At 39.9% G+C, this 18,883-nt stretch overlaps 2 protein-coding genes across 3 annotated transcripts in view; one reads left to right on the top strand and one right to left on the bottom strand.

Annotated features, from left to right (window-relative positions):
* The first annotated feature begins 214 nt into the window (after positions 1–214).
* Positions 215–16,406, top strand: dhrs7 (dehydrogenase/reductase (SDR family) member 7). Its single transcript, XM_088354309.1, has 7 exons — positions 215–432; positions 4,582–4,734; positions 6,264–6,370; positions 9,802–10,041; positions 12,171–12,293; positions 13,751–13,966; positions 15,818–16,406. The coding sequence occupies exons 1-7, from the start codon at positions 303–305 to the stop codon at positions 15,857–15,859; spliced, it is 1,011 nt and encodes a 336-aa protein (XP_088210435.1). The 5' UTR covers positions 215–302; the 3' UTR covers positions 15,860–16,406.
* pcnx4 (pecanex 4) overlaps positions 15,921–18,883 on the bottom strand; it is a 19,320-nt gene continuing 16,357 nt past the window's right edge. For both annotated transcript variants that reach the window (XM_088354307.1, XM_088354306.1), the window contains exons 11-12: positions 17,736–17,922; positions 15,921–16,756 (exon numbers count right to left, since the gene is read on the bottom strand). In XM_088354307.1, the coding sequence (XP_088210433.1) occupies positions 16,505–16,756; positions 17,736–17,922 (439 nt within the window). In that variant the 3' untranslated portion in view covers positions 15,921–16,504. The remainder of the gene's footprint in view (positions 16,757–17,735; positions 17,923–18,883) is intronic.

Genomic DNA, 18,883 nt, shown 5'->3' with positions numbered 1-18,883 from the left:
TAACGTATGAGTAGACGAGCAAAATGTACACTTTTTTGTTGACTTCTGTTTTAAATATTTCTGCATGGATACTAAATACTTATTTTTATTTATTTATATAAAATACCTAAAATAATTGTCAAGGTAATTAACAGGATGAAATAATCTACAGTTTAACGTAAAACTTCCTTTATCATTTATCTTTAATCCCGTTCGTTTCCGTTATATACCGGAAGTGACGCAACGTTCAACCCCGGGTTTGTCAAGTGTGGGCGAAGTTTTGTCAACAGACTACCGCAGTCTGCAGCTTTAAGATAATAGCGATGGATTTCTGCCTTCTTTCTACACTTTGCTACTTGATATTACTTTATATATTCTTCAACCTTCTGGTGTTTGTCTTTGCGGATGCAGACTTGAGTTTATTGTGGGCGAGTGTGTTCGGACGAAAGTCAGGTGAGCGCACAGTAACATGCATCAAAGTTCGGACTAATATAATATTTTTGTAATTTTTTTACTTTTTTATTTTATGCATTTAGTCAGTTAACCCGATTGAACCTACCGAAAACCTAACAACTATATTCCAATAGCATCAGATTACTGAAACAATATTCCCTTATGCTTTTGTCAGAAGTCTTGACTTTGGCACGAAAGAAACATTTCCTTAATATAAAAATCACAAAAACACATAACATTAACATTAAATGTAATCATCTCCCATTAGCCAAAAGTGTGGTAAATTTACTTAACAACATTACAGCAATTTTATATCATTCAGATAGATTATCGTTTTTAATGTAATTTGTTTATTTAGAATACCTAAAATAATTGTCAATTTAATTATAACTGATTGAAATACAATAAAGTGCAAAAATATAAAAACCCTGCTTTCTTCAAGGAGGAGTAATTCCTGCTATATGATACAACACAAGACAAGATCATACATGGCCTGCGGGCCTTGATTTTGACGTATGTGTTCTTGCAAATACGGTATACAAGTTTCTCTTTGTTTTGCCTTTTTAATGAGTAACAAGGAAATACAGTATTTAAGATGATTTTTTGTTTGACTGTAAATATTTCACAAATCGAGGCACATTTTGAATGTTGCAAATAGGCCTGCAAGTAACGACTGTTAATGTTCGACTAGTCATCGACTCTTGAAACGATAATTCGTATTTTCTTCTTAAATTTCGCATGAAGTTCATTAAATTATATGGCAAATGATTATAAACACAAGACAATGAATACCTTGAAGTTGAAAGAAAAATCTCCTAGATGCAATTGGAACGCATCATCAGTGATGTATCCTGCGTTCAAAATTCGGGCCCCGCAACATCAGACACACTATCTACGACGGTAAAAAAATAAAGCTTTTATTAAAAAAAATACTCCACATTCTTACAAAAATCAAATAAAAGTGCACTGAAACCAAATAGGCTCTGTGCTCGATCAGTATAGACATACAAACATAAAGCTGTCCATCTTTAGGGAGAGGTCAAGTCATGTTTATTTGTATAGCCCTTAATCACAAAGAGTATCAAAGGGCTGCACAGACCAAAGACCATTGCGAACTATTATTACAGACTATTATGACACCATCCCCTCATCTAAAACTTACATGAGGGCAAATAATACACATATTATCAACATGAAATATAGATTATTCATATGGTCTAGAGTATAAGTGTGTTTTAAGCTTAGATTTAAACGTTTCCACTGAGGTTGCAGATCAAATATCAGGGGGAAGAGCATTCCCCAGCACCCGGGCCCGGATGGAGAACGCTCTCGAACTTGTGGATCTCTTCTTGGCTCTTGGGATCACTAGTAGACCAGCATTTTCAGAGCGAAGGCTCCGAAATGGAACATAGGGGGAAATTCAATCTGAAAGATATGAGGGAGCAAGTCCCTTGTATCATACCATCATAACCCTAAAATCCCTAAAACCCTAAAATCACATCTTAAGCTATCAGGGACCCAATGCAGGTTAGCTAAAATTGGGGTAATGTGATCAAAATTTATTGTCTTCGTTAAAAGCCTCGCTGCAGCATTTTTCACAAGCTGAAGGCTCTTGATTTTGGACTTAGGGAGGCCGGAGAGTAGTGCATTACAGTAATCGAGACAGGAAGTAACAAACGCGTGAATTCTAATCCCCGCATCTGACTGAGACAGCATAGGACGAATTTGAGCAATGTTGCGAAGATGAAAGAAAGCTGTTCTAGGAATATTCTTCACGTGTGTTTGAAAGGATCGCCAAATATGACACTTAATTTTTAACTGAGTCACTCTGGATGATATTACATTTGTCAATGGTCGCAGCAGTTTTTGAGAACAAGTCATGGCATTTAGATGGACCAATAACTAACATTTGGGTCTTTTCAGAGTTAAGGCGCAAGAAGTTGAGTGACATCATTATTTTATCTCGGTGAGGCAGGCCTCCAAATTTCCACAATTTAGTGTGGCAGATTCCTCCATCGGAAGATATAGTTGAGTGTCATCTGCGTAGAAATGGAAACTGATATTATACTTGCGAATAATATCACCCAATGGAAGCATGTAAATGCTGAAAAGAAGGGGGCCAAGTACTGAACCATGCGGAACACCACAGGTAACACTAAAGGGCTCAGATGTCATTTCACCATATTTAACACAGTGCGTCCTATCTGAGAGGTAGGATCTGAACCATAAGAGGACGGTTCCTGAGAGGCCAATCTGTTTTTCCAACCGTTCTAGTTAGATATTATGGTCCACAGTGTCAAAAGCAGCACTAAGGTCCAGCAGCAGCAAGAGTGATGAAGCGCCAGAGCCCATTGCCAGTAGAAGATCATTGGTTACCTTAATCAGAGCTTTCTCAGTAGAGTGGTTAGCCCTGAATCCTGATTGCATTGATTCAAAAAGATTGTTCTCGAATATAAAATCATTCAGCTGCTGTGCCAGGACTTTTTCAAGTAATTTAGAAAGAAACGGTAGGTTTGACACAGGTCTATAATTACATAAGCTTTCTGGATCAAGGTTGGGTCGTTTCTTTGTAGATTTAATAACAGCGGATTTAAAAGCTGCTGGAACTACACCTGAGGCGAGTGATATGTTTATAATATTTAGAACTGAAGGTCCAAGGACCCCCAAAATACCTTTAATAAGCAAACCCGGAAGCGGGTCAAACAGGCAAGTCATCGGTTTGGCCGTAATCACCACCTGTTTAAGATTATCGAGTGACAGATCACTAAATCGGGACAAATTCCCTGGACAGCCACCATGTCGTGCATCTATACATTTCAGCCCTTTAATATGTGATGTATTGAAGACCATAAAGTCATGGGCTGAGTGGGTAGAACTATCTAGGATAATCTGTTGCCTCGTTAGCGATGCTACAATGTTGAAAAAGATTTTGGGGTTATTCTTTCGTGCCGCAATCACCTTCGAAAAATAGGCTGATTTTGCAGATGCAAGGGCTACTTTATACTAACAAGTTGTCACACCAGGTAAATGCAAACTGAATGCAGGCAATAAACCGTAACTAAATAAACTAAAATCAAGTACGTTTTGTCCCTGTAAACTCAGAACAGGCTCATCAGCAGCAGTAAAACAGTAATTAAAACAATTACGATGTCCATTTTGTGAAGTACATTCAGAGGTCAACCGCCAATTCCGTAACAAACTACCTAACGATTCTCATCAGTTTGTACTTGAACGGTTTAACTACTGACGTTTGTTCTTCGGATTTGATGCGTTTAATTTCAAATACGTTTTTTAAGAACAGTCTGGCATAACACTCAAGCTCTTTTATAGCCAAATATACACATACGAAATGTACAATTAAAAAACATATTGGCTTGAACATAGTTGAATCTTACCAAGATGAGTCAAACTCTGTTTCGTTCAACTGTCCGACATGCTCTATAAATGTTCGTGTGTCACGGATACACCGCCATGATATGCAAGGTCTGCTTTGTAAGCCTCAGAAGTAGTCTTTTCATTAGTTGTATGCAGGTGTAACAGAGTTGAAATTTGATTGTTTTGAGTTTTTTTTTAATTCTCACGAAATCTGTTTTTGTTGCATTACTGTTAAAATTCTGGTACCGCATTCATTTGTTAAGCCATGGGCGTGTGCGACTGTCTTTTTCGTTTGGTACTTTATGGTCTTCTGCGCTTGCAGTACTTTCAGCTCAATAACATCGTGATGAAGATGTATGCAGTCGTGCACAGACGCCCTGACTTTTGTATTGTTTTGTTTACCGAATGCAGGCAATAAACCGAGTGACCGTGAACCCTTGTGTCGCGCATGATTGAGGGTCGTTACACAGGCTAAAATGCTTCAAAACATTTTGTATGCGTGGTTGACCTTAAGGCCGCCATTTTTGTATGTTTATGTTACCCCTTGAGACCCTATTGCGCATGACCGACTCTTAGCAGAGATAATTTTCATGTAGAGATGCCTCACTCTGTTGGTAAAAACGTGCCTGGCGAAAATAGTCGACATTTAATTTCATTTTCGACTATTTTTATTATTGATTTTTATGGACGACAACTATTTGTTGCAGCGCTAGATGCTAACGATTCGCTTTGCGAACCTTTCAAGAGTGTGCTTGTTTGTTTTTTCCCGATCAGAGGCGAAGTTGAAAGGTAAGGTGGTTTGGATCACCGGCGCCTCCAGCGGGATCGGCGAGGAGCTAGCATACCAGCTGGCCCGCTGTGGATCACGACTCATTCTCTCCGCCCGTCGCGAAGATGAGCTAAAGAGAGTTAAACGGCAATGCTTGGGTAACATTCACAGCTGACTTTTTCAATTTTCTTAACATGTTAAATGACTGTTGAAGCTCTTCTCTGTAGTTGTTGATGATAGGAATAGTGTCACGTAGAAGTCTTTTAAAAATGGTGCAATGTTTTCCTTTGTAAATGGTAAATTGACTGCATTTATATAGCGCTTTACAAGTCATTGAAGACCTCCTAAAGCTATAATGTATTTCACTCTTTCTTACACACACTCACACACCAATTGGGAGTCAGCACTACGAAACGCCTACCTGCTTACCGGAGGTATCAGGAGTTCAGTTTCTTAGTACTGGGTCATAAGCCCAAAGAACGAAAGACTTTATCAGTAAAGGGACAGTGTATTATTTAAAAAGCCAGCAGAGCACAGCAGAGCGGTAGGGGTGGGCAAACCTTTGCACACAGCTCGGTCTGCACTGAACGTAAATACGTCAGGATCCTCATTTGCAGTACTTTGTTACATTTTTAAAGAATAACTCTGCTTGCACATTGTTTTGAAACAACTATTTATGACAAAGATGAGGATGAAAATGAGCCTGAATGGACTTAAGTAATTGCAGGAGGGAGACCATTTATAAGTGGTATATTTGCAGGTTTGGGTAGGGTTTTTATGACTCAAAACACATGGTAAGCTTTCTCTCCTGGCTTTGATCTCCGGCAAAACTAACATAAAATGCGACAGAAACAAAATGAAAATAAATCCAAACAGCTTGCCAACATCATTTTTGCCGTTCCATGTATTCCAAGCCTGCACAAAATTTTGTAATTGTATTCATATTTAGTTTCTTTTGTCTTTTATTAGCATATTTGGTATTGGAGTAATCCAAAAGTAATTGAAAGTAATCCAGTTAAAGTAACCCTACCCAACCCTGTATATTTGTTTATATGGGACACAGGCTCTGGCCTTATTCTTATTTCATAAATGTAATCAAATCATCACACTAAAATCACACATTAAAATCAAATGCGCCGAAAATTTTGATTTTGTCTGGATTTGGTTTCGCAGTTTTGATTAAATTTGTCTTAAAATATATGATATGTCTCTCGCTCCCACCCAAAAAAAAAATATTTAGCTATTATGGTTCTTTGGGGTTAAAAAGGTTCCTGGCGCATGAAAAAAAACAAACTCATACGTCAAGGAATTTGTATTTATTTTAAATAACATGGGATCACCTGAGGGAGCTTGACAAAACTGTCGGCTGTTTTGGTTCTACGGGTACCCCTAAAAGACAAAAACCTCACAAAAGTTTAAGCAAAATCGAGAAGCAATCATTTTGTCTTTCGGTCACTGAATCTCCGTAGTTTGTACTCTTGTGCTTTGTAGCATATGTTTTTGGTTGCACAAGACAATTCAGCGACATCTAGTAGGTGAATATTACAGTGTCCCTTTAAGTCTGTCTACAAATGTCAATCTTAGAAATGGAAAATTGATCCGATGTATTAACCAGCCCCAGTTTTTCACGCCTCAATTAGATTTTTAAACATTTGATCACTGTATTTCTCTTTTTCAATACTCGCAGAGTCGTCAGGACTTAAAGATGAGGATATCCTTGTTCTCCCCTTGGATTTGTTGGAGAGAAAAACACATGAGGCCAAAACTCTAACGGCAATAGAGTTCTTTGGACAAGTATGAAACTTATTTTATACTTAAATATGCTTCAGCGTGCCAAAGCTCTTTTTTTTTTTTTTTAGGATAAAAATACAATCTGTGAACATTAGGGCTGAAATTAACGACTAAAAAAAATTATCTGAAATATCAGATATTTTTTTTCTTAAATTTAGCATGAGGTTGATTTAAATATGTGGCCAATTATAATAAACACGATAAAATGTGTGAAAAACACATCTTTTGTTGAACCTACAGGTGATCGTGGAAAAAAAACAGATAATTCTGGGTCTAAAATATACATACAGCAACACGAATTATCAATTTTGTTCAAGTCAACGATTCGCTTTTTCAGATCCATGCTGAGCTCCTTTGACTCTCTCATTGTAGCGTATGTGGGCGTTTGCATCCAATGAGCCCTATTTAAATGGCCTCAGAGAAGTCACCAACTGTAGTCACTCATAATCACTCACAAGAAGTTAAGAGAGCATGCTATGAAACTCATTTCCCTGACACGGCTTTTTAAGTCACCAAAATTGCTAATTCGTGTTGCTGTATGTATATTTTTGATCCAGCAGATTTGATCACTTTTTCTGTAAACCCAGGGGTGTCCAAACTTTTCAAAATGCGGGCCAGATTCGGTAAGCTTAAATTGTGTGAGGGCCGATCGAATTTTCTCTTTTTATGACACAGTCTTTAATAAATTCACCTTCCGAGAAAGGTTTGACGTGCTTGGCAATCGGTGTCTTGACCTCGTAGCTCGCCTTTGTAGAATTTTCATTTGGCTCGAGGCGTTCGTTTTTTTTATTGCTTCCCAAAGAAACAAAATCAGTGTTACTCTAGGTTTGATTTCCTTTATTGGATCCACCAACACCATTCAGTCATTCAGGTAGTCATGTATGTTATAAACCTATAATGTAATATACATACAGTGGAACCTCGGTTCTCGACCATAATCCGTTCCAGAACCCTGTCCGAGAACAGATTTGTTCAATCACCGAAATCATTTTTCCCATTAAAAGTCATGTAAAGCGTTTTAAACCGTTCCAACACCCTGAATGTTTACCATGAATGTTTAACGTAAACATGAAGCTAACCCAGGCTAATTGTACGTTCGTGTTATCGTAATCTTCCGTACGAAAGATTACGCTAACATTAACGTGTAAAAATAAAAAAATCAGGTCGTTTACAAGTCATTTAGCACCACAAGTGGCTAGCGCTTCATTGGAAAGGGGGCTCCGTTCCAACACCCTGAATTTTGGGCACAGTTCCAACACCCTGAATGTTCAACGTAATCATAAAGCTAACCCAGGCTAATCGTACGTTCGCGTTATCATAATCTTCCGTACGAAAGATTACGCTAACACGAACGTGTAAAAAAAAAAAAAAAAAAAGATAAAGAATTGTGAATAGGATTTCTTACCTTTGTGGTGGTCAGCAGAAGGCGCATGCTGTATTCTCTAGCAAGATCAGAAACTCGCACACCTCTTTCATATTTAGCTATTATGGCTTTCTTAAAGGCAATAGTTGTACAAACAACTTTTCTTTTTTCACCTGTCCTGCTTGCACCGACCTTCTTCGGAGGCATAGTTAGGGGCTAAAACACTCCGTTCACCGATATTAAACGCAAAAGCAAAAAGAGGCAAGTGCGCACGTGATATCAGTTGTGTCACGAGGGGTGGGGGCGAGCTACACGATCTACACCCGTACGCCGCTCAGCATCGCACTCTAGCGTACGCACTCACGCATTACCGGCGTTCGAACTCCGAATTTTTGACCGAACAGCGAAGCAAGAATTTCTGGAAATTTTTGGTCGACCGCCGATTCGTTCGAACTGAGAGGCGTTCGAAAACCGAGGTTCCACTGTAATTTACTTTACTTACATTTCAAGTACCAAATAAACAATAAGGCGGTTAAATGATATATATTTTAGAGCAGCATTAGCTATCCTAACTCCCCACAAACGTTTGAACAGAACAACTACAATACCCATACATCACTGCACTGAATGTGACCTTGCCGATTCTTTATATTTGAAAAACGCAAAACTGAACTAAAACAGTGATCACAAAGACAGCGGTGTTTAACGGCTTAAAGTAACAAAAGCCGACGAGTGCTCACAGTAATAATAACAGTCGAACTATAGCAAAATAAAGGAGGACTTACTATTGGCATTTCGCTTTGCTTAACGTACACTAATGTTTTAAGTTCTCGTGACTTGTTCTCCAAAGCACAATAACGTGTGCGCTCCCGTTTTAAATTCCAGAAGCGCAGTTGTTTCGGATTTCGGTAAAAAAATACTCCCATTTTTCACTTGCGGCGGCCCTCACTCTCAACTTTCCTTTTTTATTTATGTCGGAAATGAGGACGGTGGTCAAAGTGCTACTGCCACTCTCTGGTGAAATTGTGATATTTTTTTGGGTGCAATTGTTTTTTTAATACATTACTGGTGGGCCACCTTATTTCATGACAGAGGCCGCGGACCAGTAAAAATTTGATTACGGGCCATATCTGGCCCACGGGCCGGACTTTGGACATGCCTGTGTTAACCCATAATAAAGCTAAAAAGAACCAAACCTCATGAATGTTTCTGTGACAAAGAACTATCTGTTTCAATCACTCAGAGAAAAATCAGAGTTGTAACTGGAAACTCAAGAGAGCCATGACATTATGTTCTTCACAAATGTGTGTCCATTTTTTAGGGAGCGGTAAATAAGTAATAATTTTAAATCAAGTCAACATTTTATCCATATATACCAAGAACAAGCTCATAAGCAGCAGTAGAACAGTAAATCCATAAATATTCTGTGCATTTTTTGAAGTACATTCAGTGGTCGACTGCAAAGTCTGTATCAAAAATATTAAAGGACTCTTAACAGTTTGAAACCAAAGGGTTTTAACAACTGACGTTTGTTCTCCGGACTGTATGAATTTTATTTCAAATACGTTTTTAAGGCACAGTCTGGTATAAAGCTGAAGGTCTATTTTATCGTAAAATTGTGCATATACAGTAGTACAATGTACAATACATGTCTCCAAAACCGTATTGGCTTGTATGTTACTTGAATCCTACCGAGGCGAGTCAGACTTCGTTTCGTTCAACTGTCGGACGTGCTCTTGAAATATGTGTGTCAATTGTACTGCCATGATATTCTAGGTCTGTTTTGCAAACCTTGTTTTTTATTTGCCGTATCCAGGCTAAAATGCTTCCAAAGTTCGAACTTTTGGTACACGTACTTGATTATGTAATTTCTGTACGTTACCACTCGAGACAGTGGCGCATGAGCGATTCTAGCAGAGATCATTATCATGTAAGATGCCTCACTCTGTTGTAAAAACTGGCGACTATAATTTACAATGGAATATATTACCGACTATTTTTATTACCTATTTTTTCTGTCGAGTGATTGTGCGGACATGCATACAGACCTTTATGCCTTGACAATTTCCAGATCGACGTCCTGATAAACAACGGGGGTCGAACGCAGCGCTCTTTGTTCCTGGAGGCGAGCGTTGAGGTTTACCAGGCGCTGATGGAGCTCAACTATTTGGGCACGGTGTCGCTTACCAAGCAGGTTTTGCCTCACATGACTCGCCGCGGCACCGGCAGCATCGTGACCGTTAGCAGCGTTCTGGGCATCGCCGGGGCCCCCCTGGCTTCGGGGTACGCCGCCAGCAAGCATGCCCTTCAGGTAATGTTTAGACTGTAGCCAGATTTGTGGTAGTCATCAGCTTGAAGCATTAGACACAAAATAAAGAGCACGTTTTAATTGACACAATGCTTATACAAGAGGATTTCGTGCCATGGAGAGGATAACCTTGTGTCATGGCAACATGCATGCTAATGATGATTCCGGATCTTTGATTACCTTGTTCAGTCTTATTATTTTTAGCCCTTAATGATTGAGAAAAATATATATAACTAGAATGGTTGTGCACCATTAGAGGATCACCCACGTTGAGACACGACACAATTTTTGGGTGGCATTTCCCTTTTTGGCAAGGTGATTGGCACGTGAGAATGGAAAACCCAACGAGCAAGACTGAGTCTAGATTGAGACTAAAATGCTGCAATGGTGTTTATATTCAGTGTCGTTCTGGCCTGGTAAAGTGGAATCTCTTTCTGGGAAAAAGGCCTTAGTCAGCAAAACCAAAAGTGCTAAGTCATCTTTTGTTGGAACCTTTCACATCTTGGGTAACTTAACTGACTGCCTTTGAAAGATAGGTGTCATATCTAAACACCCCCCCCCCCCCCCTCTGAGGCGGATAAACACACCATGTTAAAGTGTTAGTGCCCAATTTCGTTGTCGCAATATGTTAACCCATTTTGTAACAATGACAATAAAGTTATATTCTATTCTATTCATTTAAGTGGTTGTCCAACGAACAATTTTTGCCATAGCTAATAGCTTTGCCAACTAGTGTGTCAAGGCACCATGTATTTTGTGCAAGAAATAGTTTTGTTTTTGTTTTGTTTGTTTCAATTGTGTTATTGTTGTTGACAAAAAATTTTAACTTGTCTTAAAGTGATTACAAAAGAGTTGTTTTTTTTAATTAGTCACTGATTGTGTGGTGTTACTCCCCACAATCATGCAGATATGTTCCAAAATATTCCACGCGCCATAGATCTCAAGAAAATAATGTTCAAGGTTAACATTTTGACTTCTATCGCCTAGAGTTGTGACGTCACCGAATGACAAGTATTCAAAACGGTGCGTCTCATTCAAAAACAGACAGCTTACAGTAATCAGCGAATCCATAGCCCTCATTTCCGCTTGGAATCATTGGAACTTTGCTTACCGTGTTGCAGGGAGACTGTTTTGTCCGAGTTGAGTGCTTTGATCATCTAGAGCTGCGTAGTGTACAGCGCGAGTTCCTTTTTAGCCTTCGCTGCCTTATAGGTATGTGATTGTGACATTTCCGTTTGTGTTTTTCGCTGCGTGCATTGCAATTACTATATTTTCAGATAACTGCCCGTTAGCGTGCGGTTTCCCTAAGGCTTCCAGTTTTGTTTGGTCTCGGTTAGCCCCGTTAAGTGGTCGGGTAGCTGGCTAGCCTGCCGTGTTCATTGTTTTTTTTTTCTCCCAGCTAAGTTCGTGTTTGTTGCGGTGGTAGTTTTGTTGTTGTTTACTCCCGGTTATCCTGGCTGCCTATTGCATGCTTTTGGTTGTCCAGTCTCCTATGTTTCCGCCAATCGGTCCTGGGTATCCCTTTTTAGCAGCCGGCTAGCCTGCCGTGTCCTGGCTGGTTTAGCCACTGTTAGCTCTCTGTATGTTATTTTTGCCAGTTAGCCCCATTTTGGCTGCTCACTATTCGTCGTACCATTGCTGCACCCACCTGTGACACAGCGCCTTGGGATTCTCCACAAAAAACACCCAAATTTGTCTTAAAACACTCAAAACCAATATGGTCACTGGCTTGCTGGTGTGCTTCACATGATGTAGAAGACGAGACTGACTGTCTTTAACATGCATAATTTCGGAAAATAATTGGTATATACCAATGACATGTGTATAAATATTTGCAAAAACGTACTATTGTAGAACATTTTGCATGTTTTAGAATTTGGGTATCCCTTTAAGATGTATAAACCCTGGGTCAAATTATACGCACTGTCCCTTTGAGCATACTGTGAATGCACACAAAAGGGTTGGTCAAGAAATTAATGATTTAAATGAAAGCTATCTGTAGAACAGGTTTTTACAATCAACAAATATTTAGATAACCACCATTTCAAATAGTGGAAAAATTATTCAACGGGAGAATGCCTTATGGTAAAGTTCACTATCATCCTATTTAAACATTGAACTCTTTTCCTCAGGGTTTTTTCAACTCCCTTCGAACTGAGCTCTACGAGTATCCCAACATCCTCATCAGCACAGTGTGTCCGGGGCCCGTGCAATCCTCCATAACTCAAAACGCCTTCACAGAGGAAGTACACAAGGTAGAAACGAATCTTTTACCGTTAACTCTCACTACAAGCTGCTACTTTTTTCTACATTTAAAACACTGCGGCTTACAATACGATGCATCCCTTTTTTTTTTTTACGGTCGCAAGGGTGTCAGTGGTGACTCCGAACGCACACTGAACCCTTCTCCCGGATCTCCTCTGCTGGTGCCGAGCAGCTGGCTTAGAACTAGTGCGGACCAGGGAAATTTGACTGTTTAAGACAAAGCATCGCGATTTCTGCCAAGTGCTCGGAATGTCAAAGTGAAAAGATTCAAATAAGTGACGATTCTCTTTAGTAGCCAAATGCCTCGTCATTTAATTAGTGACGTGCATGAATGGATGACTGAGACTCCCGCTTTTACTATGGAGGAAGATCACGATCTGGACAGAATCAGTGGGAAAATGTCTAAGAAAGTAACAAATTATGCCGCGGTTAAGACACTTCTTTACAGACTGTGTACACAGCTGTCAATCTCAACAATTAACTAGCAAAAGCAGTCTATATTAATTAAATCGGCATTAACAAATACTGTATTCTCAAAACAAAACTTAATTTACTGTACTGACTAAAATTCAGAAGCCTGTACATTCACAACTGCCTGTACACTTGCTGTGTCATGCAACAGATCTTAACCTCTTCCATCCCTTGCACACATGACAAAGTGATAGAGACAGTTTTGCTCTTACTACATCAAAATCCTTTTACATAACGACACTAGTTTCTAACTTAGGAGGGGTACACACTAATTATGGGGCCGACGGTTATCGGACCGATCACAGCTTAATATGATGTCACAGTTTTCAGCCCGATAGGAAAAATATACCCAATAAGTACCTGCTTCCACACTAAAATATTGAATCAGCTAACGCTACTTGTTATAAATATTACTAGTATGTGTCTTTTATATTTTATTCGTACTCGTGTGTTGATGCAAATCTTTACTGCATTAACTAGACTATAAGGCACACCTGAAAACTCCAAAACGGCCAGAAATTTGAAAGTGCGCCTTATAGCCTAGTGCGCATGGTACGGTGGATAAGATGGGATATGCATACAGTATTTAAATTTGAGCGTTACGACACGAGGTTTTACAATCTGTGCATCGGGTGTGCCTTATAGTGCGGAAAAATGTGATTTTTAGTAGACTGCTGAATTAGTTGATTGAGATTGACAGCTCAGCAAAACAGGTGTTTTGGTCATGGCAGAATTTGTTACTTTTCGGTACTAGGCGTTTCCCCTCTGATTTTTTTGAAATGTGAGAAATTGACGCGTAGCAGTTCATTGTTATGGCTGTTTAAGCCTGCGGCTTAAAATCCTGTGCGTTGACATTTTTTCCCTAAATTATCGCATGCGGTTTTTAATCGGGTGCACTCTGTAGCCCGGAGTTAACAGTAAACTACAAGAGTTTGATGTCACTTTTTGATCCAATTAAACGACATCTGTTCTTCAGACTGCGACTTCACAAGCTGACCAGGGACACAAGATGCCCACGAGTCGCTGTGTGTCTTTGATGCTGGCAGGGATCGCCAATGATGTCAAGGAAATGTGGATCGCGCAGCAACCCTTCTTGGCTTTCTACTATGTTTGGCAGTATGCCCCCACCATGGCTTGGTTCTTTACAAACCTTTTGAGCAAGAAAAGAGTGCAGAATTTCAAATCGGGTGTGGTAAGTGTACTTCTACATCAGAATATATGTCCATTTTGAAAGCTTTTTTGTGCAGTTGTCAGCCAAGGCCTTGATTCACCACAGCGGCCCATTTAACAAGTTGCATGAGCTGAGCTAGGGTGCAAATTTGTAGGCGCTCAACAGATTAGTTCTCCTTTTTTAGCCGTGTGAAAAGACCTTGACATAAAAGTATTGGTGCGTCTTGGGCGACTACAGCCTGGCGGTGCCCATCTCTCTCCAGGCCAGTGTGAGCTTGGTAGTTCTTGTAAAACAAGGGTCTCAAACCCACAGCCTGGGGGCCATTTGAGACCGGTGTGATGATGGTTTGACTCCCATGCCTTAATCTGTAAGTGTAACGTCAGTGCTCCCCATAAGAGTCTTATCTATGCTGGCTTAATGCTAGATAGTTAAGCAGGGTTCAAATTACTCGCAAATGCAGCCACAATTATATTGCATCCAGAATAATCTTGCAAAATATCAGTTTCGTCTTAAGTGTTTTAAACTTGATGTTTAAAAGCTGGTGAGCTTGGCTGGCGGCTCCTGTTGAAAGCATGAAATGGGGCAAAGTAGACAAAGACTGAGAGGGAGAGAGATGGAGAGGGAGACAATCAGGCAAAGGGAGAGAGGAAAAGAGAGGGAGACAGAAAGAAAGATAAAGAGAGAGGGAGAACAGAAAAAGAATGATAGAGATAGAGAAATAGACCGATAGGGACAGACTGACAGAGACAAAGAAACGGACATACAGAGGAAAAAGACTGACAGAAAGAGACAGGCAGACAGGGGGAGAGAGACAGATAAGGAGACAGAAAGAAAAGAGACAGAGGAAGAGAATGAGTGAGAGAGAGACAAAGACTGACAGAGGGAGGAACAGAGACAGAAAAAGACAGATAGAAAAATATGACATAGGGACAGACAGACGGAAAAAGAGGTAGAGAGATATAGACATCTAATTCAATTATTATTTACTTATAACTGGTTTATTTTTACAATTCTTGATTGTTATTCTTTATCCTTGGATCTTATTCTGTGTTGAAAAAAAAAAACATCTATATGAAAATGTTGGCATGTTTGATGCATTGCGGCCCCCCCGAGTAACTTGAGTTCAAAGCCCCTCTGGTGAATTGCAAATGACATTTTTAAAGCACAAACTCTTACTTTAAGACCACTAGATTTTGTGGTGCAACCGAAAACGAGAGCTAAAAAGCACAGAAAAGAATATAAACCACGGAGACTAAGTGACCAAGACGCACCATTTTGCTTTTCAGCTTTTTTTGTGTTATTTGGGTACCCATAGCAGATGACACATTTATGTTTGATGTTATATAAAACAAATTAAAATTCCCATTAGCATTTTTAGAGATGAAAGTTTATATGATGGCTCATGTTTTTTCTTTTTAATGAATCAATATTTTTTACCACTAGGACACACTTAATGCACACTTTCCCTTTTAGTGTCGTCCTAACGATCATTCGTTTTTAGGGTTACGTTATCATTTTAATCACATCAAATTTCTTTGTAAAATCTTTTTCAAGACAAAGTGCCACATTCCTTTTTAGGACTATAATAACACTGCTTGGCACGAGCGACTTGCTTTTACTATGGAAAACGTTTTTTTCAATTATTAAATTGTTTCTCTAGTTTTTACTACATGGATTGAAAAAAACTTACCTAAAATCGTGTCTAAATCATCTGGTTGTTTGACAAAATAAGTAAAAGATTATAATAAACTTGAATTCAGTTGAGCAAATACTAAATATTTAATTAAAACATGAAGTATTGTGTTCTTTTCTGTTGAAGGTGTTAGACACTAGAAACCTGTTGATTGCTGATTTGTATCCTTTCCCTTCTAGGATGCAGATGTCGCGTACTTCACCAAGCAAAAAGTCTCCTAAAAAGGCTCAAAGTGGACCGACTGCAATTGTTCATTTTGTTGGCGCAAAGTAAACTCCCAGCTTCTTACAAGCCATTTTATTATACACAGACATACTTATAAAAACGGATAATAGGTATACGATGACCAATCCAAATTGTTTTTTTCCCAAGTTGTAAACAAGTGAAGTGTAAACAAACAAATTGCACTGACAGCATGATATATTCAAGGCACATCCTTGATATAGTAACAGAAATTTGTTTCCCTTTAAAGCAGACGGGCAAGGTCATGATTTCAATATTGGAGCAAAAGAAGGTCCATCAACTCCCAAACCAGTTTGCGTTTGCCATTACTCGCCCCGATTGACGTTTTAGGTACCTGTTTCGTGTATAACCTGTATCAAGGTCGTATGCTGCCAACTCAGGTTGACGAGTGCAGAGTACACTCCAAAAAGAATGTCTGTTTTGCTGTGTATTTTTTTTTTCAATAATCGATGTTCCTGCTTGATGCTTCTTTGTACCATTGGACCAAAGCACTGTGATGAATAAAACATGTTGAAAAAGTCATAAGTCTAGGCATAAAAGCCGTTTTTCTGCTCTGGCATCTTCATTGGCGAAAGAGGAATTCTTTTGGTAGAGTGGAGGCGTGGGGACAAAGGTCTTTGTGGTCAAAGGCAGGGAAAGTGCAAGGGGGCTGATGAGTAGATGGGGTACCCCAGTGGGGGGTCCGCCGCCTGGACAGTCAAGTTCCGTAACATGAAGGGATGGGCTTGGATGCTGTAGCGCTCCTCGTCGTCGTTGGTGGCGTAGAGGAGCTCCCAGGACAGGTTGGCCCACTGACCCCGCACCCCTTCGCCGTTCAGACGGCCTATTTGCACCAACTGCTCCTGCAGGGACAGCACCCGACCCGTGTACGTACCCTGTGGATGGACACAATCCACTTTACTGACCTTGGTTGGGTTGACTGTGTTTCCAAAACATAGGAAGATTCTGGCGGGCTGCCAGGGTTTTATTGGTCCCGCCAGAGTCTCAAAAACTTAAGTGCAATCTCTGTCAGTCTAAAAGAATGTTTGCTTGTCAGCCGGTAAGGTGCTACAGCGTGCGCCTATTTACCCCACCTGCACCGCGATTAGATGGCTGGGTACAAAGTAACAGTGACGAGCGTTGTCAATTCTCTGCCACCAGAAAAAAGGTTCATCGCTGAGCGTTGCACGCACAAAACCTAGCACCACGTAGCACTTGCCGGCATTTTTAACGGGAGCAGAAAAGCGCGGCACTGATATTGCAAGCTCTTAGAAACAAAATGACTCGCAACTGGAAAAAATTTAGACGGACATGGGCCCTGACATAGGCACAGCCAAAAAGGCCATAAGGTGCACATTACAATATCCTCCAGCATCCTGTCATAGCAGGAATCACAAAAGCAGCGATCCTGATATTAAATACCTGATATTTAACAACAAATCACCAATATGAGTCCTACACTTACTGATCATTTCGATGATTTGGTCTGTGTACTGGCCGATACGATAGCTTAAATAGTACAGCATCGGCACAACACTATTTCTTTTAGTGTAATTAAATCACGAGCAGATTTCTTTTTTTTTTGCATTAAACTCCTCCCGTCTCGTTTACCGTGTGGGTGTTACCTGTTTGCTGTGTCATTGCCTATCATAACTAGTGTATTTATGATTCAATTGTTTACAAAAGGTACTCCTTCATCATTGATGTCGCGTCTCCATTTTGCTCTAAGAATGCACCGGATCAATGAGTTTAAAATTTAAATATACAACATTTTCTTCTAGGGGAGCCTGTGCCCAGGCTCCCTCTAGACCCAACCCACTAGATCTCACAAAATTCTATGGGAAACACTGAATGATGTTGAAAATCTAGGCTTACCATAGAAAGATCATGACCTAAAGAGAAGAGGAATGGCTTCTCCTGAAGGACGCTGTCGTGCCAGCCCTTCTCGGACACTAGTCCGATGTACCAGTCCCTTTCATATTCCTCCAAGGCACTGAACATTTCCTCAGGGGACTCCATGGGCCCAAGACTGGCTTGATCGAACAGGAGCTTGAAACTAAACCTGACAGTTTACAGCACAAAGACAGCAGTGGGTTATTGGATGGGCAGTTTGACCAGAATTATTTCCAGACTCACACCAAGAAAGAAAATCCACAAAAAAAAGACAAAATACTTCAAACCATTAGGAAAAATAGTTTGTTTTCACAAAAACAGATGACATCCCTAAAAGTAAATTGGGCAAATTTCCTGTGTCAGAAGTTTGTATCCCACTTGCAACCCCTTCTCACCAATAGGCATACAAGAAGGAACTAGTAAAAGGATGTGTGGGCTTTATAGTATTCCAGGCTCATTTTTCTTTAAAAATGAGAAACACTGTGCAGAAAATGTGCACACTTATCTGATGCAGCAAGCTTATTGTGCTTGTACTGTTTTAAATGTTTGAATATGTATGAACAGAATGAGCAAAACTTTCTTTAAAGGGGCAGTTTAGTGGTTAAAAAAAAACATTATAAACTCCATCCAGCCATCCATTATCTGCACCGCTTATCCTCAGTAGGGTCGCGGGGGTGCTGGAGCCCATCCCAGCTATCTTCAGGCAGTGGGCAGGGGACACCCTGAACTGCTTGCCAGCCAGTCGCAGGGCCCACAGGGACAGACAACTCACTCGCCCATTTACACCTTGGGACAATTTGGACTGGCCACTTAACCATGCATGTTTTTGGAATGTGTGAGGAAACCCACGCAAGCACGGGGAAAACATGCAAACTCCACACAGGAAGGTTTGATCTCATGACCTCAGAACTGTGCCACGCACGCGCTAACCACTGCGCAGCCGTGCTGCCCACTATAAGCTCCTATACTGTGTTGATTAAAATGTTTTAATTTTTTCTTAAATACTGTTTTTCTACTGCTTTTAAAAGTTTTAGTGTTATTTTTATTATTGTTTTCCCATAAATGTAAATGTGTTACCATTGTGTTAATGTTCTTTAGCGCCTCGTAGTAAAAAAATGATAGGAAAAAAA

This window comes from Urocampus carinirostris, chromosome 15, assembly GCF_059441175.1.
Source record: "Urocampus carinirostris isolate Australia breed hairy pipefish chromosome 15, RoL_Ucar_1.0, whole genome shotgun sequence".
NCBI classification, from domain to species: Eukaryota; Metazoa; Chordata; class Actinopteri; order Syngnathiformes; family Syngnathidae; genus Urocampus; species Urocampus carinirostris.
The sequence above is the reverse complement of the archived record's forward strand: the minus strand, read 5'-3'. Positions and strand labels throughout refer to the sequence as shown.